This window comes from Apostichopus japonicus, chromosome 22, assembly GCF_037975245.1.
Source record: "Apostichopus japonicus isolate 1M-3 chromosome 22, ASM3797524v1, whole genome shotgun sequence".
Lineage (NCBI taxonomy): Eukaryota > Metazoa > Echinodermata > Holothuroidea > Aspidochirotida > Stichopodidae > Apostichopus > Apostichopus japonicus.
The window spans coordinates 25,541,357-25,565,284 of record NC_092582.1 but is presented as its reverse complement, the minus strand read 5'-3'; the positions used below and the strand labels follow the sequence as shown (position 1 = coordinate 25,565,284).

Below are 23,928 nucleotides of genomic sequence, written 5' to 3'. Positions count from 1 at the left end.
TAAAAATTAAACTTCTTCAATTTATTAAGACCTCTTCTTGAAGTCCCTTCATTTAAAATGTCGATTTCTTTTTGTTTTAAACTTTCGCCTTTTACTAGAAAGTTTTTATATCAAAATGTCGACTTATCATCTAAAAATATTAGCGTTTTATGTAAAACTTGTACGTTTCTCTCGAAATTGCCATTGCATTTCTCGAAATCAAAAGTTTTTTCTTATATAAATTTCAACTATTTTATCTCAAAAAATAACCTTTTCTTGATGAGGATGGTACTAAGTAAACATGGAGAAAAGGGGGAGAGGGGAGGTGCTACATGAATTGACTATTAACAGTATTGGTGAAATGTCGACATACTATTTTGATTTGAGCAATTACAAGGTACGTGAATATACAAAACGTCGTTTGATTGCCTGACACTCTCTTTGCTGGTGCAAGAATTCAGCTGAATGATCCAACACTGACATGGAGTGGAATTAATTACAAAGATGGTTGGGTGGGTAGGGGATGAAAAAATTCCAATAATTTCATGATGATCAAGTGATTATTTGTAAAAAAAAAAAAATTAAACTTCACAGAGACACGTTTTGTCTGCACGATGTGTCTGCTAGATGTATATGACTGAACAAGGATGTTCAATTTATGTTATTCCATGTAGGTTTTAATATTCATTAAACATATACTCCTTAAATCATTTGAAACAGACGGTGTGTTGTGTTTATTGTTTGTTTATGCATTCACTAGCAGATAATAGGGTGGGGGAATGTGTACATAAAATGCTTTTTGCACAAATTTTAACCGGTGGTGGGGGGTGGGGGTGGGGGACTAACACCCTACCGCTTAGGGAGAAATGTAAATGGTAGCTTGATCTACTTGATGTAGGTTGTGTTGTATTATTTACTTCCTCGACCCCTTCCTTACTACGTACCCAATTAACGTCAGGTTTCAAACTGTCTGTTTGCACCGGGTATGTATAACGTCATGTCTCTCGTACATTTATTTCTATTGGCGCCAAAATGTCTGTTACAAATTTCAAACATCACCCGCGAACAGCTGGGAAACACCTGTACATATATTAATATCGGCGACTCATGCTATTGAATACCTGTTCACATGTAGTATCTATCACTGACAATGAATGGTTAAGTGTTATAGTAGTGGAGTTTCAGACGTAGTATATTCGTGGGAGTTATTTGTTGCCATTGACTTGTTGAGTGGTTATTAAGGTGGATTTTTTAATGGAGAGGAACCGCTTGCCGCTGTTATAGTTAAACAGTAATTATTGATCAGTGAGATCATTTAACGGTATGGTATAGAGGCATAGGCTAGGATTTATTCAAAGGCCATGCCAAACTTAGGTAGGCTATAGACTAGACTAGACTAGTAATAAAGTAAGGCTTTGTTAGAAATCTCAAACATCACCCGCGAAAAGCTAGAATTACTACTTTTAGCAAGAGGACATGCTCAGCAAATCTAAGTCATAAATAATAAAGATCTTAACCTATCGTTGTTGACTGATTATCAGAAGGGTCAAATTTAAAGCATATTTTAAATATATAGGAATTGAATAGAATACAATCGAGACGCTGAGGTTTCTTTAGGGAAGAATAAAGGCCGTGGCTATTCTTACAACTAGTTGTAACATTTATCTATAAACTATTCTTACGACATCGGCGAATTCATGCGCACTGCGCGTGTAGTAGGGGTAACCCTTACCCTAACCCTAAAAAATAATCCTAATCCTATAACCCCAACGGGAAATTATTGTTACTCATGGTCGTAAAACTGGTACTCCTGGTTGTAAAAATAGCAACTGCGCATGCGTAATCGGAAATTATTCTTATGACTCATCGTAAGAATAGCCACTTTGAAGAATAAAACCAGCGATTAACATTCTCGGTGAGCTGATCCCTTATAACCTTTACTTCGAAAACAATTATTATATTCTAGACAAACTGTGGAAACGTTGTTACCTCTTCAAAAATCTTAAATCATAGAAAATGGTTAAACTCGATTTTAATCGTACATAACATAGCCTTATACTATACAAGTCGATCCATAACATTCCAAAATGATTATTGTAATCACCAAACTTATTAAATCTACCAGGTCGGACATTTGAGCCAATTATGTGAGAAACCTGCAGCTTTTTACCGGGCAGGCTGGCTGAAATAATGTTAGCCTAATAACTGATTATTAGTTGAATATGACCTAATTCCTGCCAATATACCTGGCAGTAACACTTACTGTTAAGTATAGTTTTGTTAAATACTGTATAGGGCCTAGAGCTTTGAGCCTCTATAAAACAGTTTTCCAATTAAAGTTTAATACTAATGAAATGAAATAAATAGTTATTAATAAGAAATATTTAGTCCATATTTTTTCAGCTGCAACTAGATCGCGCAGTTCCACTCACAGCTGGTTTTGTCTAAATTTTGCCCACTTAATTTTAAAAGCGTACGTCATTTCCAAGCCGGCCAACAGACCTATGGCGCATGATATTTAATAATTAAAATGGTTTTGAAATTGAATGTGCGCCATTTCTTTTACGCTGCAACACTCCATAGCAGACGTTAGGCAGAGCCGTAGCTATAACGTTAGTTTTAAAAGTTCGCCATCCTCTCATTAAACTTATAATTAACTGATTAATCTCTTGTGTTTGTTAATTTACATTTGACCGCTATCTGTTCACACCCGCTGAACTCCATAATAACAGAAGATATTACAATGAAGACCCCATCGAACTGACTAAACTGAAAAATAGTAATACTTATTAGTATAATTAAACCCTCAAGGATATGAAGTGTTTCCAGATAACAATATTATTTGTAAAAGAAGCGCATGGTTCTATTTAATGGAAGATACGATAAAGTTTAGAAAGTTAAGATCATAGGCAATACCCAATTTAGGAATATCTACAAACACAAAGAAAGAAAAATGTTACATTTCGAAAAAATTCAATAGAAGTTATGTCACACTCAAACCGTAACTTATAGGAATCAATTTGATAACTAAACACAGATAGTCATCATCTTTTAAAAAAGTCGTATTAATTGGAAATAATTGAAATTCAAGCAGAATAGTCGGATTTGGATCAAGAAATTAAATAATTTTTATATTCAAATTTGAGTTTAAGCCTCATCGACCTTTCTCTCTTGAAACTTGAATTTGATCTACATCTGCTTTTCTAAATTGCATTTTAATTATAAGAAACAACCTATTTATTTAAACATAATTCTTCCAAATCTCCTTAAACTCTATAAAAACCTAAATTAAAGTAGAAGTTTCCTTTGCATGATTCCTATTACATTAGTCACGAATATTTACATTTAAATTACATTTTCCTTCTGAAAGTTCTAAATTAAAACAAATAAATTTGATCAATATTTTTCTTCAAAAGATAGAATAATCTCAATTCTTATTTACCCTTTTTTTAAATATAATTATCAACCCGTCATTGAGATTTGTTTCCTATTAATTAATAAATTAAAATATGTAGCCTCACATTCTTATTTTATTAAACCTTACTAGCTATAAAACCTTAAATTAATCATTTAATTGTAAAACAAAATAATATCCCTTTAATCCTACAATTACCACTCTATTTTCCTCTAATCTAATCAAATTATTCCTGTTAATATTTGTCTCCCCTTAAAATCAATCCCTTATTTCCCTTCCATTAACATATTTCTTTTTACAATAAACACGACCTAAATTTCCTATATTATGGCTTTACTTTCCTATATTTTCATTGCGTAATTTTTTATTATTTATAATATCATAATAATTATTCTAATCCTAACCAAATCCAATATATTTATCTCTATCTACTCTTTTATCAGTAACTCTATTCTTTCATTCTAGATTCCTATCTCCTGTGTGTATCTAGGAGGCTGCTCTCCTAGAGTGGATGAGTCTGGTCTGAACCTTATCCTTGAGTCTGGTCTCTCTCTCTCTATCCTGAGTTCTCTTCAGAAGCTGATGATCTTTGACAACAACAGGAGACTAACTAATGAAGAGTTGGCGGCCATCTTGTCTTACTCCTCACAGTGTACAAGCTTGAAGGTGCTGTGGTAAGTATTCCGGTGTAGATGTTAGAATGATCATAACAGTTAAACAGGGAATTAATTTAATTTTATAAAAGTTATCAATATTAAACAAACAATAGAGAATGTAAAGTCTGCTGTATTTTAATGTCAAGGATTGGATTTAATTGGTTAAGTTGGATTTATTTTAATAATAAGGTCATCGTGAAAGGAATTCTATAGGATGTTATGATAAAAAAAAGCAAAATATAATGGATTAATAGGGAATATTTTAAGAGAGTGTTGGTAAGAAAGGGGTGGAAGGTGGGTGGGGGTTGTTTAAAGTGTTCTTTGTTTAGTTTATTGTTTACATTTAACTTAGAAATAGGTTGTAGAATGACAGGAATTTTTATTTGGATAAAATAAGAGATATATAGACAAGGTCGTTTAAATTTAATAATTCTAATGAGTTTTAAAGAAGGATTTTTGAGTTTATAAGTAATAAATATGACTTCTCAAGCTGAAACCTCCAAAATATTCTACTTTTCAAGATGATGTTCAATAAATTATGGATTTTTTTTAAGATCGTTATTAATATAAAAGAAGTAAAATGATGGCAAAAAAATAGCACAAACCTATCAATCTATACTTAAAGACCCATTTGATCAGATATTTACTCTACTCTCTAGTAAAACTGAAATTTATACCAAACAAGCAACCAAAAACACAATTTTAGTTGTAGCAGTTTAAAAAATAGTTAATCAAAAGAAGTTCACAAATAAAAGTTAAATAAATAATTGTAATGGAGTTAACTATAAAGTTAAAATGTATTTTGTACTACCATAAAATCATTAAAGGCAATATGTATCTCATAAATTGAAGAGATTAAGATTTAATCCATTTAAAACATCAATTTGTTCTTTATAGTTTGAAATACAATATGACACTAAATAGGCTAAATTAAAATTTATTCTTATTATTTTATCATAATTTCAAACAATAATATAAAAAGTCATCGTGAGCTTCAGCTTTTTATAATTCATAAATTTGAACAAAATCTTTATCATATTTTAATATTCCTCGTTTAAATATTACCAGATACTTGATTTGATCATGACGTCCCAGCTTTGCCCTTTGCAATTTAATGTAATTGAACCCCTCCCTCACCAATCCATTCCAACACCGGTTTCACTCAATACATTCCAGACACTTCCTATTTACCAATCCATCGTTACCCTACCTGCCCCTATCAGCTAACCGTGATTACACTCTTTGTTCTTCGCAGTTTCTTTTTCAATATATTTTCCCTCCTTCCACCCTAACCCTATCATCGCCCTCTTTGTTCCTGTCCCCGAGTGGTTTGTTTTTATTATCTCCAGCTCCATTATCATTTACTTTTGTTTTCTTTGATTCTTCATGTTCATTGTTCCTTTACATAGGCCTACTAAGATTATATTGTAGTTTTATAGACGGAAACGTAAATAGGGAAAAAACTAGTCAGTAATACCATCAATAAAATACCATATAAATGTAAATGATAAAGCATGTCATATTCTCAATGCCATTCCAGGAATAACTGTAACAACGGAAAATGTATCAATGAACAGCATTATAATTTGCCAGTATCGCTCTGTCGGATTATAAAACAAAGTGGCAATCCAGATTTATGATTATTCAATTTATAGCTCTATCCTAATCCCCTTGATTATTATCATCTTCAGTAAGTTTAATCTCACCTCCTCCACCCTTCAGATACCCTATACATGTTCCCGCCACTGACCCTTCCCTTTGCCCTCCCCTTCAGAGAGATGCATCTGTATGTTTTAGAGAGCCCATTCAATGTTTCTACCTGATAACATCTTCACCGTTTCAGTAGGCCTATTCTACTTATACAATAGTTTTTCTGTACAAATATATGCAGCTTTTACATTGCAGACGATTGATTCAAACAATTTATTTTCTAAAGCAAGTCAATGGTAAGAAAGACACACCTGGAACACTCGTAAATATCTCATTAGCATAATAAAAGATGACTCGAGCCAGTTTAAGCTAATGAATAGAAATAGGTAAACGAACTACGTGCCCATTGTACCCCCAAATATTGTCAGTGAACGTGTCAAAGTAACCATGGAAACATACATTAAGTAAGTCATTAGTTGTTCAGCAGTGACTACGAATTATGCATTTGGGAAATCCTCCAAATAACATAATATGCATTAGATCATACGCCTTGTTGTACTGCATACGTTGCGTTCTTATCTTATAGCTATTCTTTGTAAGTTTTACTTTAAAAGAGCAAACTTTCCTCAGTTGTTTAATGTACCACTACATGCTTCAATGCAAACCAATCGAAGGAAACTTAAATAGAGTATTTAAAGACAGCACAAAGTTATGAATACAGTTTAAAAGAAGGAATTATTCTCGTTACGTTCAGTTTCTCTTCTTGAATTTAAGTTGCACTTCTCGTTGGTAGGACTCTGACTAGATAACACATTATTGTGTAGCTCTCAATTTAAGTATAGGTAGAAGGGAGTGAATGTATATTTATAAAAATATGTTTTATGATTCCCATTGTTTAGCTCCAGACTTGAAAATTACGGTATTAAACGCCTTGCATAAACGGACAATACTGGATCGTTATCATCATGTGTTTCACTGTTGAAATTTATCGAATTTGTTTGACTGTTTAGCAGGAACACAAATGAAAGCGTGATTAAGTTCGTATTGAGAAGAATATTATGCGTGTCAAACAAAGAGCTAAACAATAGTAATAGGATGGTTATAAACCATATTGTCTATTAACTTTGAGTATAAAACATTGTGCGAGCTTAGTAGAAACAACTAAAAACGAAAGGGTAATAGCACCTAATCAAATCTGCGATATTAAAAAAAAATTACATAAAGCAATATGTTATTATCATCATCACCCTCTGTTTATCTCCTTTATTGGAACTCCGAGCCCGAATCGAAATAAAGGAGATTGTACCAAACATGTGTCAGTCGGAACTTACCACAAATATCAGATATTGTAGAACCTAAGTAACACAAGTAATTTAATTATTTAAAGGTATTATTTAAATATGTAATTTTTGCGTACACAAAAAAATGTTATTGTCGATCATAATATCGTTATTATTTAGAAAATTGTATTCATTTGGTAATTTGATTGTTAAGAACGAAATTAAAATTCTGCCAAGCATTGCAGAACCACTGGATAGAATTCCGCGAAAGCGTTCAAAATCCACAAAACTTGTATTGTCCACAGTAAATGTGTCGAAAGGATTTTTACCGTCATTCAAACAATGGCTTGTACTCAGACCCCTCCCCGCCCCACTCCTCCCACACTCACCTAAATTTAGGATAAATGTTGCGCATTAATTGATATGAAAAATGTAATTTTGTGAGATAAATTTAAAATGGTGTGTGAAGAAGCCGAGAATAATAATCCAATAAGACCAATTGAAATAAAACCATGACAGCTGAACTCGAAGAATGGCTATACTGCATCGACCAGACCATCCTTCACACAAACTATGCTAAAGTAGTACTCTTCCTAACATGTCCAGTGTTATTTCTCGACATTGATACAAAGATTGAAAATAAATTCGCAACTGGCTGTAATATACTTCTGATTGATATTGGTTGTTTAAAACATTGGCATAATTTAGATTTGACTTTATTTAAATTTCAACAGGCCTGTGACCAGCCTCATTGGTGTAAGGGGGGGGGGGGCTCGTCTTTTGTCCTCGTCTTAAGAGTCAGAGAACTTAAGTTTTTTTTAAGATTTACATTGATATGACTTTAAACATCACCATAAAGTGTCAACCCTGTGTTACATGTTTGTTTTTTTTTGGCTGGGGTGGGGGCGGGGGGCTCCAACTATGGCTTGAGTCCGTTGGGAGGGGTCTTAACGGGGAGACTCCTTTATAATAAAATAAACATAAATAAATAGTTGTCAATGCTGTAGCAGGGGAGAGGTTGACTCAAGAATGGTTTGTTCGATACAATATAAGTTATTAAAAGCTCAACAACATTTTTATTATTTAGCCTACATGTGTAATGTCTGCTATAGCCCTTACTTTATAAAATATTAATGAAAGATTCCAAAGCGCTTCTTTCAGCCAATCACTTAAAAGATCTATACAGAAAACAAACGATTGTAAAGGAAAAGCTTTTACATTAAAACTAAATTGCAACAGTTCGGTAATATACGTTTATTATGCTAATTAGTTACAAGGTACGTAACCTATATATTTTATTTTCATTTGCCAGAGTGGTGTTTTATACATAGAGCTGTACAATGTAGGTATAAGGTAGGATGATACTAGCTAGACTTGAACATATTAATTGGATATTATGCACTATATCTGTTACCGATTAATCCAGATAAGTTCATTCCATTCTCGCCAAAACTCAACTTGCTGTAGTAAGGAATCTTACAGACAATGTGTTTGTTTATGCACATGCTCCTTCTCTTAGATTTTGAAGTGAACAACATATTAGCAGGACTTCTCACAGAATATTAACACATATTGGTTTTATTATTAAGATCTCAGCATTTGGTTAAGATGAGACGGACTGAAATACTGCTTGGCTTGATGAGTCGCCATGTTGTAAGAGGAGGGTGATATTTTAACGAATTTCTCCTTTAACAACGTTTATGTATTTCACCAAACGCATAGCAATCATATCAATCATAATGAATAATCATACCACAAAGGTTCAATGTTCCACACCCTCCCTCTACCCCTACCACCAGCCCGGTTAATTAATATCGGCCCATTCAAAATCTGTGTGTGGTCGACCTTTCATTGTTTTTGCCTGAAAAATAATATTTAGAAAGATATGACAAACAAATAAAACGGATTAGTGATAAAGAGGTAAAACAAGTGTTGTTAACTCCCCACATGTCACATCACGATCCATATATTTTAGGTATATTTACTTGTTATTCAAGTTATCAGTATAAAGACACTTACATAGACTTCACTGCAAATGTTTGTTATGAAACCGTCTATTTACCGTATCAGGGGCTACAGAGCCGTGAAAGAAGGGTGGGCGTGGTAAGGGCAAGTGGGGGGGGGGGGAGGGGGGTAATTGGGCACATGCTCCTCCACTCTTCTGATTACCCTGAAAACTGTCCTTCGAAAAATTACCAGTTCCCACTTTTGTAATTAAAGTGCCTTCCTGTTGTATTTTCGTAACAAGTGCCTTTATGTCTAAAAATTTCTTATTAGCTTTAAAAAAATAATGATGATAAAACATGTAATTTCAAAGTACCGGTATAAAGAAACTTTTTTGTTGAAAACATTCATATACTGTCATTCGTGAAGGGTAACGCACAGAGTATTCATTTTGAGAGGTTTAGCATAATTTGAGAGTGTAGTGGTTTCTTGCGTAAAACCAAAGACACATGCTCCACTGCCCCTCAGTGTTTGTGCTTCCATTAAAAATTTCTTTTGCGAATCAACGAAGATCGCTTTAGTGTCTTTCTGAATACATTATGAACAGGAAGTGCTAACAACTCCTTGGTATGAACAGGAAGTCTAATATTTGGGACACATGCAGTTCCTCATTGAGAATATATATAGTTAAATATGAAGATTCGAATGTGTATTGGTGAAGGTAATTCTTATCAATTCCACAAAAATGTTAGAATGTTGTACAATTTGATTTAGATCAATGTCAAAAAACAATGCGTGCAATGTGATAACATTATTGAAGGATGATTATCAATAAATACTTAAATAATAAGGAATCTTGGCATATCTGCCTTGTTCATTTATTTGCAACATTTTGTGTTTACCTTTTTACTGAAATCACCCGGAAGGACAAGTTGTTGCGCCCAGTAAAGAATGTTGCTATGTCCTCGACCCTCCTACCCCTCTCCCATCCATTCTTCCTCAGTTTAGTGCAAGTGTATGCAGGTTTGTCATCCCGCCATTACAGCGAAAAATGTAATTTGTAGCATCTTAAACTATTCTGAGATTAATAACAATATCTCAGCTTTAAGATTCATATTTTCTACATTTCACATCTTACCACTGAACTCTAACAATCTCAGACATTTTAGTTCTCATTTAAAGTGACAAGGATTCACGAAGACGAACTAAATAATCAATTAATTTGCCGACAATAAAATACGATATAAATCATGTGATCCGAGCTGAAAATGGCAAGCGGTTGTTACAAGGACTGACTCAGTTTGTTGTGTACAACGTTGTAATTCTACACGTTTGAACAACTTTATATTAATTAATAATTTAAACATATAAACAGTTTAGCCAATTCTGATAATGTGGACGACTATACATTACACAATATCAATCACATTCAATTTTACATACAGCAGTTCCAACTATCATCATTATTGTCTACATTACTATATCCATTCTCATTCATTTTTCATAGAATCGTTCAAACACAAGACTTGTGATGATAATTAATTCTGATCAGAATGATCAATCAGATGTGATTTATTTCCTTGTTATTTGTTGTTTACTTTGTTTATCTTCATTGATTTGGTAAACAATAAACCTGCCTAGGAGGACATTCCTCTACATCTCACACGATGATTACTCTACTTCTCTCCATAGGTTTGTTGCGTACGATCTGCAAGACACTATTCCGGTTGGATCCATTCCATCATCCTTGAAATCAAGAAATGTGAAAGGTATTGTCACAATGAAGTCATAATGGATACATTTCAAATTTCTTACATTTATTTAAAGGCTTTACCAACTATGTGAATGTCTGTTGACTGGTTGATTGTTGTTGATTTACAAACAATAGAGTACTGAATCAGCAACACATGATTGCCATTTTATATGAAGGAGACACCCAAAACAGAGTCTTGTAATGGTAAACAACGAATCGAACAATATAAATTTAACAACACTTAATATTGCTAAGCTTGGTTGATTTAAGAAATAAGTCAAATTCCTTACATTCGCTCTTTCGAGATCACAGCCCTATTAGATGTTTTAGTGAGTAGCAATCAAATCAATTGATGCCCTAAATCTATTTCCGAAAAGTAGTGGAACCATATACACGGAGTCTGTCAACACCCCCCCCCCCCCCCGACAAACACACACATATATACACATCCACACCTCAGCTTAAACCATTCTTTCAATCTGAATTGCAGAATAAAGCCGCAAAGTTAAGCCTAATTCTTTTCCAAGTTCTGCAAACGAAATTGTTGTTTCTCTGATAGCAGCAAAATGTATTAAAAAATAAACGAAAGCAAAACAGAGACCAAACATGTATCGGAACTGTTGGTACTAGATGTACCGTACTGTAAATATTCTGATGGGTATAATTATCATAAAGACTTTACAAAGGCAACGATACAACACTCGATCTGCAGTTGTGTACCGGAACAGAGGGTCGTCAAAGACGACATCATATAAGGGGTGGAGGGGGTTGGGGGATATGTGGTCCTCCCCGGAAAAGGGAAGCTTCGACTTCAAATGATACCTTCAGAGGCATAGTTTGACTTATATGACTTGACTTATGTCCAATATGTAAGTCTAAACGCAACATTGTGCTTTAAACATTCTAAGTTAGTTTTGAAATGCGTGGTAGTGTTGGGGGGGGGGGGTTGAGGGTGGGGAGACACCCCATCACTCCCTTAATCGACGCTAGAAAAGAGTATAATCTACATGTATTGGCAAACATTAACATCCATGCATTGTTTGCCTAGAAAGAAAAAGTAATAGTATAAATAACAAGTGGATAGTGATATGCATTTAGAATTATATGTGAATTTAAAACAATATTTATTTGTACACTTCTATAGAGGAAATAAATCACGGAGGTAAACAATGGTGTGTCACACAGTAACTTCTACAGAACGGGCACCTATTTCATTTTGTTTCACATCGTTGTCATGGCAACCAAGCAGAAAGAGTTACATCATCAGTTGACATTTCATTATATATTTTCTTATCATATGAACATCTTTTTTTTTTAAATCAGTAAGGTTAAGAGTGAACGTCTAGTGAGACTAATATGATAATGAAAGAGATCTTTGCTTACACTAACACTATATTTGGAAACAGGAAAATAGAATTTCACTATAATAAATTGAGAACGCGACCTCATAGGTATACAAACGTGGGTTTGGGGGGTCACACCGCGCCCCAGAAAAAAAAATTCCGGTCTCAAATTGATGCCAAGTCGGTCGAAAAAATGGAGACAAATTCAGCGTGGTCGTACACTAACGAAAGTAAGAGTTGTAATACAAAAACGAAGAAAAGAAAACAGAATCGGTCTGTCTGTTACTCCCTTACGTCTATATTTCTCCAGATTTGGATACTATTGGGCCAATGGTATGAATTAGCTACCAGAGGCTTCTCCCCCTGAACCCCCCCCCCCCCCCCTCATAAGGCCTTGCATTACAATCCGCTGAAAATTGAGTTCCTCTCATAAGTATATTTCTGTTTTCAAAATTTCTTCAAGAGAACGAAAAGTATCTACAAACGCTGCAGCTTAAGTCCAGCTGATCCCCACCAGCCTGCTTGGAATACATTCTAGAGAACTATCATTTAATTATAACATGTGTTTTGTGTTTTGGTGCTTTAAATTCGCTACGAGAGAACAAGAAATATCACCAACTGCAACAACTTCAAGGGCTTCCCCTCGTGGAACCAACCAGTGCTTTAAATATATTCCAGAAAAATTCAATTCCTTATCTTATGTGTATATTTGTGGATGAACTCTCTATAAGAGATCACGAAATATCTAAAAATGATGCTGTTTCCCTCCCTGGGCTCTAGCCCCTCGACCCCGCTTCGGCTCTGAGAAACGTGCTGTACAATTGTGAGGTTAAGCTTCCTGACAACTTTTTCTACAGTACAAGTTATGTAGCTTCCGGGGACTTCGCATCGCATGTCCATTGATAACATTAAACTATCAAAGGAATATCTAATATACATTTTTTGGTCTGTAAATCTGCATGCAAAGCGAAATGTTCATAAAATAGGTTTTATATTTTGATCTGATGAGTATTAGTGTCATTTCCAAGCCATTAATATACACACTGTTTATCGATTCGGTACAGTGTCACATTGGTATTACTTAATGAGGTAACGATGTATACTTTATTCTATTTAACGCGTGTTATCTGACGCAGTTTGAACTTAACATTTTCTTTGAATTTCGCTGAGAAAATGTTATAAAGAAAGATTCAATATTTTTTTAGTAAGGCAGCTTACTGTGTTTCTTATAGTAACCAATGATCTTGCAAGTATTAGTTAAGAGAGGGATTCAGATACAATTAAAGTAGTCTTATTCATCGGTCACACTTAAATACAAGAAAAGATCAGCAATGTTTTATAATAGAATGTATTCAATGTGTTGTCGACCATCTTGTCTACAGACATCTAAAAGATTTTGTAGAGGTTATAGGGACCATGTTTTCATTGTAGTCAGTGGCGTAGGAAGGTACTTTTGAGTGGGGGCTGAAGACTGATGTCCGCCTGGGGGAGGGGTCTAAGGGGAGGGGTGTCCCCCTCCCCCTTTGGAATTTTTTGCATTTCCAGGTGGCCTCAGATGCAATTTGGTGCAATATAGCACACTTCAACACCCACTCCATTTTGTAAACTTAATTTTGTATTTTCACCTGGCCTTAGATGCAGTTTGGTGCTCCAAATGAGATTTTTTTCTCATTTGGAAATGAAAAAGGGGTTTTCTGACTTGCGAACCGGGGGGGGGGGGGGGCGGAATGATACTTCCGCCCCTCCACATTTTTCACTGGGGGGGGCTGGCGCCCCCAGCCCCTCGGTTCCTACGCCCATTATTGTAGTCGTTTAAGTTAGTTAAAACCAAACGAACGCAGAAATGGATGCAGGCGAGTGGTCGGGTGCAGGAGAGGATGTATAAATATTTCACGCCGCGCTTCTTGCTTAAATGCTATTTACTCGTTGGTTGTTGTGGATTTGTTTTCTTCTTCTTAAGGAGCTGCTGTATACAGGTGCGTCTAACTGTGATTTAATTTTCGTTGTGTTTAGGGAATGTTCTTACTCATTAAATGAAAATAATGCTCAAGAGAAAGTATTCATCCTTCGCCTGGATCAAGTATACTGCCATGGATGCACCTATGCTGCTGGCTATGGTATAGTCTCTGATGAAAAAGAAGTTATCGTAGTTATTCAAACAAGATACGTGTTTCTTGATTTTAGTGGAAATGAGCATTATCATATGGTCACCAGTATTGTTACTGAATCATAACCGTAAAACTAGGGACGTGCATTTAGTTATAGCATGTGGGTAGATCTGGACCGGTAAAACGGCTGGTTATTGGCAGTGGCGTCGCCAAGGGGGGCCAGGTGCCCCCCCTGGAAAACCTGAATCATAACAGTAAAACTAGGGACGTGCATTTAGTTATAGCAGGTGGGTAGATCTGAACCGGTAAAACGGCTGGTTATTGGCAGTGGCGTCGCCAAGGGGGGCCAGGGGGCACGTGCCCCCCTGGAAAACCTAGTCCCCCCCCCCCGAGTGCCCCATCTGAGATTTGGGTTGGTAAAAAAATATTTATATTTTGTTATATTCAACTCCCATCATCCGAGTTGGTTTTTCATAAGGACAAAGAAGCACAGTAATTCGTATTTTCTTCAAATGAGATGCGAAAAAATGAAAAAGTTTATCCTTGACCGTCGGGTATAGAAGTCATAACCCGCGCCATCACAGCAGGTGTCGATATTTACATTGAATGTGTCAGTGCTCACGCCATACCAGCGGCTATACACGTCCGCTTCGGAAGCTACATGACTCATCGTTCAAAACAATGTTAGGAGCTGACGAAATGTGAGAATGTGAGGGTCCGCAGGCACCATACTTGCCTATATTTGTGGACCCATATATTAACTCTGTTGTGTAGGGGTGCAGAGGTCATTTGAGGTCAGATGCTTGTAGGAACAAATGGCGAATGTTCACACCAGCATACTGAGCCATACTCGATGTGTGATCAAACTTTGGATTGCATGCACAGAAAACAAAAAGTACTCATTGAGAGTAAATTTACTTAACAAATGAGTGTCAAAACTATTATTCGTTCACATATTGTGTGTTTGAACGAGCTTGCTTAGGTTTGTGTGAGTATTTGTACCATCATGCTTTAATTTACTCATTCGTCTACGCAAGAAACGTAGATTTAGAGCTTTAGTGGTATTAATACTAGCTTCAAATGATAAAACTATTCGCACATTTAATTTTACCCTTGACCATGGTAAATTTACTCAATCGCTTCAGAGATGTCTTACAACAACGAGAGTTGAAGTACACGTTCGTGTTTAACTTTACTAGTATTAGAATAATCTCACACGCCGTTTTCAACGACTACTACTTCGTACGATGAATACGTCACTTTCACGCATACTACCTTATACCCGGCGCTCACGAAGTTACACGTTACTCAATCCGTCCTCACTTCTTTTGGTGTGGGTGTTTCGTTAAGCATCTAAGAGTAAGTATTTTATTGAAAAGATGATCCAACAGCACTGGTCGTGGACTATACCTAACTTTTCATTATTATATCAACTCATTCAGCTACTAGACTGATACGTACAGTGACAGTTACCTGCAAGGTTACTTGTAAGTTGTAACGTTAGGATAGCATACTTGGGCAGCGTTGTCCCGTAGTCTTTGTAGGCTAGGCCTACATTTACGTGTAAGTAGGCATAGACTAGGCTAAAAGAATTGATAAGAGGCTAGGCATATGCCATCTGAGTTGACGTTGACTTTGTGAACAGCAGTGTGGCAGTTGTTCAACTAAGAAATGACCCGCATATGCTACTAGTACTATTGTTCCACTTAGCCGAAAGTTTATGACGGCAATGATATGTGGTTCTGTGTAGTCCAGCCTTACTTAGTCCTAACGAGTAGCAATTTCATTGTGTTTGTGCAGGCCCTAGCCCTGCCAAAGCAGAGTGGGGGCCGGGGGGGGGGGGTATTAACAGTAGGCCCTATAGGGTAATATTGTGAAAGAGATCATACTTGTTATAACTTGAGATGTACTGTTAAAAAAAATAATAATAATGGGGGCCTAGGGCCTATATAAGAACATGAACAACCAAATTACCATGCTACTTGGAAGTTGGAACATCATCTAGGCTACCTTATTATAGGGTACATGACTCTTAATGTAGTAAAGGTCGGGTGAGAAGCAGAAGTAGCTTATCATTGGGTCAGCAGAGGTAGAAATATACTATTTAAAAATGTGAAAGTCAGGCACTATATACCTAGGTATTTGAATAAAATTAGGCCTAGCCTTTATGCCTAATTTCATTCAAATTATATAGGTCTGCCATTGTTTATACAAACCCCTTAAACTAAAAGCCTTCATTATTCTTGCAGTAACAATAGACCACAGAAGTCAATACACAGGCCGCTTAGTTGAATCACCATTGCTACAAAATCCTTCACTAAAATTCATAAGTGTACCAGTATGAAGTAGTTGATCATAATGAACTAGGCTGGATGAAATTTAGTGAGAAACGTACATCAAATGATAAATTGTCATATTCTGATGATAAGGAGGGAAGAATAATGAAATTATTGATTGAAGTCAAAGCTCTGTCATGTCCTTGATGTTATAAACAGATGCTGATCGATGTCTCAGAGTTCTAAAATGCATATAGGCCTAATTTACAGCACTTAATAGTTTCTCCTTTTTTTTATTTAATTCAGACTACTTTATTCTTCTTAAAGACTGAAAAAAATTATAATATTAATGTGAAAATCAACGGACAATTCCATTGCCTAAAATATTCATAAAGTGCTGCAAACGTTGATGAATATTGACTACTTTCAAAAGTCTTACTTTTGTCCTAATTTTGGGCTACAAAATTCTTCTTTTGTCCTGTTTTATCGATGATTTTGATCCTATACTTCTACTGTATCATAGACTTTCACCATAGTCCACTTGAAAGCATGCTCTGTTCAACAGGTCATTGTAGCCATCAGTAAAGAAAACTGCCTTGAATCATGATTTTGAATTTAATGGTTGTCGATAGCCATTAGTCAAATATAAGCCCATTGATGCTAATTCCTAAATGTGATTTTATAAATGTTTTAGGCCTACATAGAAAGGTGTTACTGGATTACACCAAGTTACATTTAATCAGTCAGTAATACAGTTATACTGCTATCGACAGTATTATCTTTAAATAACTGGAAAACATATTTCGTACGCACTTTACTGTATAATGATGTTTTGAAATGAAATGGTTCTATTTCATTTCAGATTTTCATAAACACTGCAGAACGACAGTCCTGAAAAGGAGTCAAACATACGCAAAGTAAGCATGGCAGAAAATAGGTGGAATTTAAATTACCAATGCCCAAAATGTTTGGTCTTTTGGACAGGAAGGTTCAACAAACTCTTAGAACATTTACACCTCATTCACTCTCATGAGCAACATTTTTCACTTAGATGCAGAATAAAAAATTGTGAAAAGACTTATGTTAAAATTGATTCATTTAAGAAACATCTGAAAAGGGTGCATAATAATTGTCATTTGGATGAAACACTGGCTATGTCTGAGGAAGCAAACATGCAAATCGATGTTAGATGCTCTTTGTTGTCTAATTTGCACATACCCTGCCTTTGATATGGAGTATCCAAAGGAATGTAAAAATTCCTTGTTGCTGGCAGAAACCATGCTTGGAGCGAAGAATACAACAACACGAGGTGCACAATCACTTATTCAAAAGGTACTTTCATGTACCTCCAAAGTGTAAAACACCCTGATTTGCACTAACTTTGATATTGAGTATCGAAGATATGTTAAAATCCATTACTGCTGGCTGAAACAATGATATTAGTCCAGAACAGAAAAAACACAAACTATGTAATTACTGATTCAAAGGACCTTCATATAGCTCTGATGTTCAGAACTTTAATAGACTAAGAGTTCCTTACAATGGAAAACTAATTGAAAGCAAAAAAGTGTAAAAAGTATTGTTATTCTGTTTCTCAAAGTTTAGGTGTATGTTTTTCTTCATTTTATTACCAATGCAAAGAAACTTTTGAAAAAACAAAGGTTTTGACTGTTCTTTTCCATTTTCTTTCTTATAAATTATTTATTCTTCATAAATAATTGCTGCATGGGCTGAAAAAGTTCTGGTCTTCACTTGCAAATCCATGTTTGATGCACTTTGATTTATAATTGTTAGCCCTTTCCAATGAATGATCATCATTTCAAGTTTATGTCAACCTTTCCATGATGATAATAAAAGTAAATCACTAAAGTTTCATATTAGAATTTAGTATCATAACAATGTATTTATATGTAAAACATTTCAACCCTTTGAGATGTACACATGCATGGGCGGGAGAAATCTAAAAAGTTTAAAGATGTTTGGTGTTGATTACATCCTAAAGCAGAGTTTTTTGTACTACGAAAACAAATAATCGTTGATGTTTAATTGATTGGAAATCAATGGTGTTTATCGTTCTCGTCATTATATCTGGTCATTTTATAAGTCATAGCATATATACATAAAGTTAAATAGCCAAAGCATATCTTGCAAAGAAAATTATGTGTTTTTCATGAACGGAAAAGATTGATCAAAGTCATCCGCTTTTTACGTATTTTCAAGGAAGATATCGTTTTAACAAGTCTTAGAATACTTTTACTGTTTTATGAGAGTACATGTGTTTAGTGTGCCTTCTTTTGGTATGTTCTGACGCGTTTGATTTGATACGTATTTGTTTCAATAAAACATTGACAAAACTACAATATGTTTTCTCAGCATTCATTTCTTAAGATTAAATAAATGGTTTAGTGAATAGTAATTTTACTCATGGCTTGAGTATGTTTATGGTTCGAATAGTAAATTTAAACAAACTTCCTGGTAGTTTTCGGGATGTAACTTTACGAGGCTTATATAGTAACTTTACTACCAGCACCATTTAAGAATACTCATAGTGGTCGTAAATTTACTCGCATTTGCCTAGTAGAACTGGGGATGTAACTTTACTCGCAATTGGAGTAAATTTCGTTTTCACCATGGTGAGATCCCCGATAGGAGCCAATAACGTTGCTGGAACCTGTTACATCTTAATAGATAATGGGAGAAAACGAGAAGGACAAGAAAGGAGTCGGGGGTCATGCACACATTAATTCAACAAATGTAGGTTCTATTGATAGGGTTATAGGCATAATATCGACAGCATGTGGTTCATGTCTTCTGCAAAATTCTGCGCGTTGTTAAAATCATTGCCTCAAAAATAGCAATTTCTGGAGATATCTTCAGATCGAATTTAGCATCAAATGTGGCACCATTTTGCATCTAGCCCATCCTCCGTATGTGAAAATCTTCCAAAGGGGAGGGGGACACCCCCTCTCCTTAGACCCCTCCCCAGGACGACGATCCGTATCCACCTTACTATGCCCCCCATCGAATGCTAGTGCCCCCCCCCCCCGACTGAAAAGTCTGGTGACGCCACTGGTTATTGGTAGAGTACGCACTGCAATTATGATATCTTTGTAAGATCGGCTGCGATAGTCTAGGCTCGCATTCAAATTCCGGAATCAGAAAATGTAAACAAACAGAAACAAAGAGATGTTACAATGGTCTGTTCTTTTTCAATTCAACAAGTATTGTAATTGTATACAATCGCTGCTGATATTTCTGTTTAGTTTGTGTTGTAGTTTTGTCACGGCCTTATTGATGATCTGAAAAACAAACCACGACACAAAAAAATAATTTATATTGATATGGTATCTTCATTAATATTTGTTTACATGTAAGTGTTTTTTGTCTCCATCAACACTTCTGTCGATAACAGACTTAAACGTAGGTTTCTTGAAACTTCTTAGAAATTTGGACAGTGTTATTGTTCAATGTTACAATTGTGCATGTCAAGTTATAATAACACGATGTTAGAGCATACAAATCTTCTTCCTCCATAAAGGACAAGTTGAGAGATTGCTGTATTTAGTCGTCACACAGTTGAAAACAAACATACCTAAGAATGTGGCTGGAAACAAGACATATAAACCTTAGTTTACATAACTGACAAACTCTCCAAACATCGGGAATGTGATCACGTGATTACGACGATGATTTGTCTAGTCTTGTAGCTCCATAATTTAACTCAATAAAGTAATTCCAAATACATTTTGGTCTTTTTCTATGTCACTTTTTAAATTAGGGTTTTCATGATCTTTGATGACGTCACTAATGCGTTGTAATATAATGCTGAATAGCTTAAAACCGGGTAGCATTACAAACATCACGAGCAATCAAATGTTTCATTTTCCTGTACAATAACATATCTGTATACTAATATTCTACCTAAATTCATTATTCAAATAAATTAAGAATAATGTCAATACATACAAACCTCTCTATCTCCATCCCTCAATATTATTTCTCAGACTCGTATACACATTGAACGCTCTTTCATTGTTCTGTGTGTAAAGGACACACCGAGATTCACATTTGTTAAGGGTGGAGGGACGTCACTACTGTTGATTTCATCGCTGCCCAATCTCATAGATATAAGTAATTAACTGTGTAAACAGCACGTTTGCCCCAATCCAGTACATTTTTGACTACTGTAGACAGATGTGTGTTCAACTTATCTCGCGAGGAACAGCTTAGAGAGAGATTCAGAGAGTATGTAGTTAAAGTCTGTTTGTGCATTATTTAGAATATTCTAAACCGTCGATATTTGGACTTCATTTTCTGGCACTCTCATAACGTATTCATGCTGCCACTCCACCCTACCCTCCGCATTCCTATCCACTTTACAAAGCGAGGTATCAGCTGTCACCTGCACCGTGTTCCTACACCTATGATTTATTCTTAGTACAGTTCCAAGAACATGAAACAAACAAACCATGAGCGTAAAACAAACAACCTTCCTTTACCGAACTGGAATGCTCTCAGATCCAGCAGTCCTCTTACATGGAGACTGGCTGCGTGGTAATATCAATGTTTTGTTTATTATTTAAATGCACAATTTAACTTCATTTGCTATTCAAACAAAAATCCCTTTTTTTCCCAATTGTTTCTAAAGCAGTGTTTAATTATGGCTCTCATGATGACGTCACTGATGTTGGTTGTTCTCTGATCAGTTCATCATCTCATGGATTAATTTTCTTGATCAGAGCATCGAATACTCGACTATCATAAATTAATGTCCTAATAACTACACTACTGAGATGATAATGATAGTAAATTGATAAGATCAAAATTAAGGAATCAACTAGATTGATTACTCAGCTGCTATGAAGTTATCATTGAGAACCAACATAAATCCGGTGAATATATTGATGGTTTCATTCCAGGCCAATAAAGATTAAGTATGCACTTATCATGAACATCTCTCTTTTGTGTTTTTCATCAGTTTGGAATTTTATCGAATATGGCCTGTATAGTCGTCTGAATCTACAAACCGGTCAATGGCAGGTAAGAGATTGCTCACCTTTCTTTCAGCTATTGCTCATAATGCAAGTCTGGTCAGCTTGTTGGCGTTGTGCACGCTGCCCTAGCTCTGTTTTCAGTCCCCAATAAGTGTAAATAAGTCAATATAGTGATACATTATCTGTGAAGTTTACGTGTTGCTGTTAATGTTAAAAGTTCCGATGTAAAGAAAGAACTTTCAGACATCTTCCGTTCCTACTTCCAAGGGGTGGGGGGGAGTGTGGAGAGGGCGGATGGAATTTTGCGTGCGAAAATTGTCTAAATGAATCCGATCTAATACTCTTCCTTTTTTCTTTTAGAGGGATTGGCGGTGGTGATGATTTCATTCGTGTAAAATGGGAATAAATTAGAAAATAGAGAGAAACTCTGTATAGTGTGTAACTATGTGTAACTCTACTAATCCGCTTTGTTGTTCTGTTGTACGAATACCATGGTAACCGAAACATATGCAATCACTTGATAAAATATGAAAATAAGACACATATTCGTATTATTTCCCTCTTGTTTTGAACATACACAAACATACATTCATTAGACGATTTTGAAGGAGTCCGGGTGGGGTAGGGCTTGGAGTGAAGTTTTTCTAACTACGGTAAAGTCGGTAACTGATAATCTGATTTAAATATTCATAATTTGTTATCCGCTAATTGTTTATTGTATCTTGATAATTATCTTCAATTGTTAAGGGTATTTTATTGCAACATCCGGACCTTCCAGCCTCATATTCGTTCCTTATCATTAGTGCCTAGGATGTAGTGGAGTGTTGAGGGCACCAAATAATGGAGGAACCACTTACGTAAACTTTGTATCACATTTATTCCAAACGTAAAAACAAACTTTTAAAAATCTGGAAGTGAACACAAATTCATATCTTTAAAATATAATTTTTGTAGATAAAATGTTGTAAGTATTTCACGAGCATCGGTATGATAATTAACAACCGAGCGTATCATTTCAATATTTAGCAGAACACTAGTAGCTTGTATGACTTTGAAACAACATAATTGACATAACCGACGTTGCTAAACGTTTCCAACATATCACTGTACATGCTCGTGAAACATTGGTTTCAATGACATTAACTGTATTTGTATACAAATACGTGTCATTGTACTGCGCGGTGAATGTGGAAGTTAGTAAGTTGTTGATATTCAATGGAGGGGTCTTTTTGGTCCTTTTACGTAGACCAAAGCAAAGCTATATTGTGTAGTGTTTATAAACAGTACTCTAGCTAGCATGCGCCTACATTATCAACAAAAAAATGATAACTAACACCATCACATATTAACCGGACAACCAAACTGTCGTTCACGAATCACGCCAGTTCCCAGACGTGACAGAGAATACACAGAGTCCTGATTGGTCTAATTGAACAACATGCTAACGTTACTGTATCCTCGTTGCTAGATGGCGAAATTTTACTAACATACGGTGATTTCAGCGACGTAGACTAGACTTTGCAAGGGGGGACCTCATTTTGCGATTGATATAGGGGGAGGGGTCTAAGGGGGTTACCCTCCGCTTTGAAATTTTTGAACAATTGAAGGTCCTTAGATGCGATCTGGTGCAATGTTTTCCCAGCATCATCATTATCATATAATATCATATTATCAGCAGATTCTGTTTCCGGTTTGAATTATTCTTTTATATGTTCTTTTACATATTATATCAAACAAACAAAACATAGTGCTACAATTTTTCCAGTAGGATGATTCTTGTTTATTGTCCAATGTCTAGACCTTGCTATATTTGACGAACTTATTGATGGACAATATACACTTTCATATTTAGCAGTGGAATAATTATTTATAGGAAGCGCGTATCACGTACGATTGCTAGCTTAGCTTCATAACATGCTGTTCGTGCAACAACTTATGACGAATCATAGAAGGATATGAATGCACGTTGTCGTCGTCGTTGTACATACGGTTCATGACTCTCCATCGAGTGCGGTTAGGTATAGACAATATGTATTGTACTAAACAGTGGCCAACGGAGCTGACGAGTATTCAAGATCAAAAGAGCACTGACAAAATACCATGCAAAAAGAACAGTTTTTAACATTTTCGACACTGAACGAGGGGGGGGACCAGTTGCTCGCACTGCTCCACCCCACCACCCCCCCCCCCCAGCTACGTCCCTGGGTGGTTTACACTTTCAATTACTTAATAAAGCACTATTAATCTAAGGAATAAAATGTAAATATCTAGTCTATATAGCACTGCACAATTGTTAAACTGCTTGGTCGATTTCCTGGCCTTGGTTAGTCATCATCCAAAACACGTAATATATGCCATACAAGGCCAACCATATACGTACAATAACAGCGTTACAAGTGTCTATGTTGCAAGAGCTGAATTAGTACAGTTAACGCCGAGTCGTTGCAAATAAACACGTTTAACATGTGTTACTTCCAACCGTTTTGCAGGATGTTGTTAACTCAAATGCGTTCAAATGTTACCTGTCTTG

The 23,928-nt window shown here is 35.5% G+C and overlaps 1 protein-coding gene across 3 annotated transcripts in view; it reads left to right on the top strand.

Annotated features, from left to right (window-relative positions):
* LOC139963693 (NLR family CARD domain-containing protein 4-like) overlaps positions 1–23,928 on the top strand; it is an 80,543-nt gene that overhangs the window by 41,981 nt on the left and 14,634 nt on the right. For all 3 annotated transcript variants that reach the window (XR_011791724.1, XM_071964743.1, XM_071964744.1), the window contains exons 6-8: positions 3,860–4,068; positions 10,617–10,693; positions 21,383–21,444. Coding sequence is in view for 2 of the 3 variants with exons in the window: in XM_071964743.1 (XP_071820844.1) it covers positions 3,860–4,068; positions 10,617–10,693; positions 21,383–21,444 (348 nt within the window). In the remaining variant the exon portion in view is untranslated. The remainder of the gene's footprint in view (positions 1–3,859; positions 4,069–10,616; positions 10,694–21,382; positions 21,445–23,928) is intronic.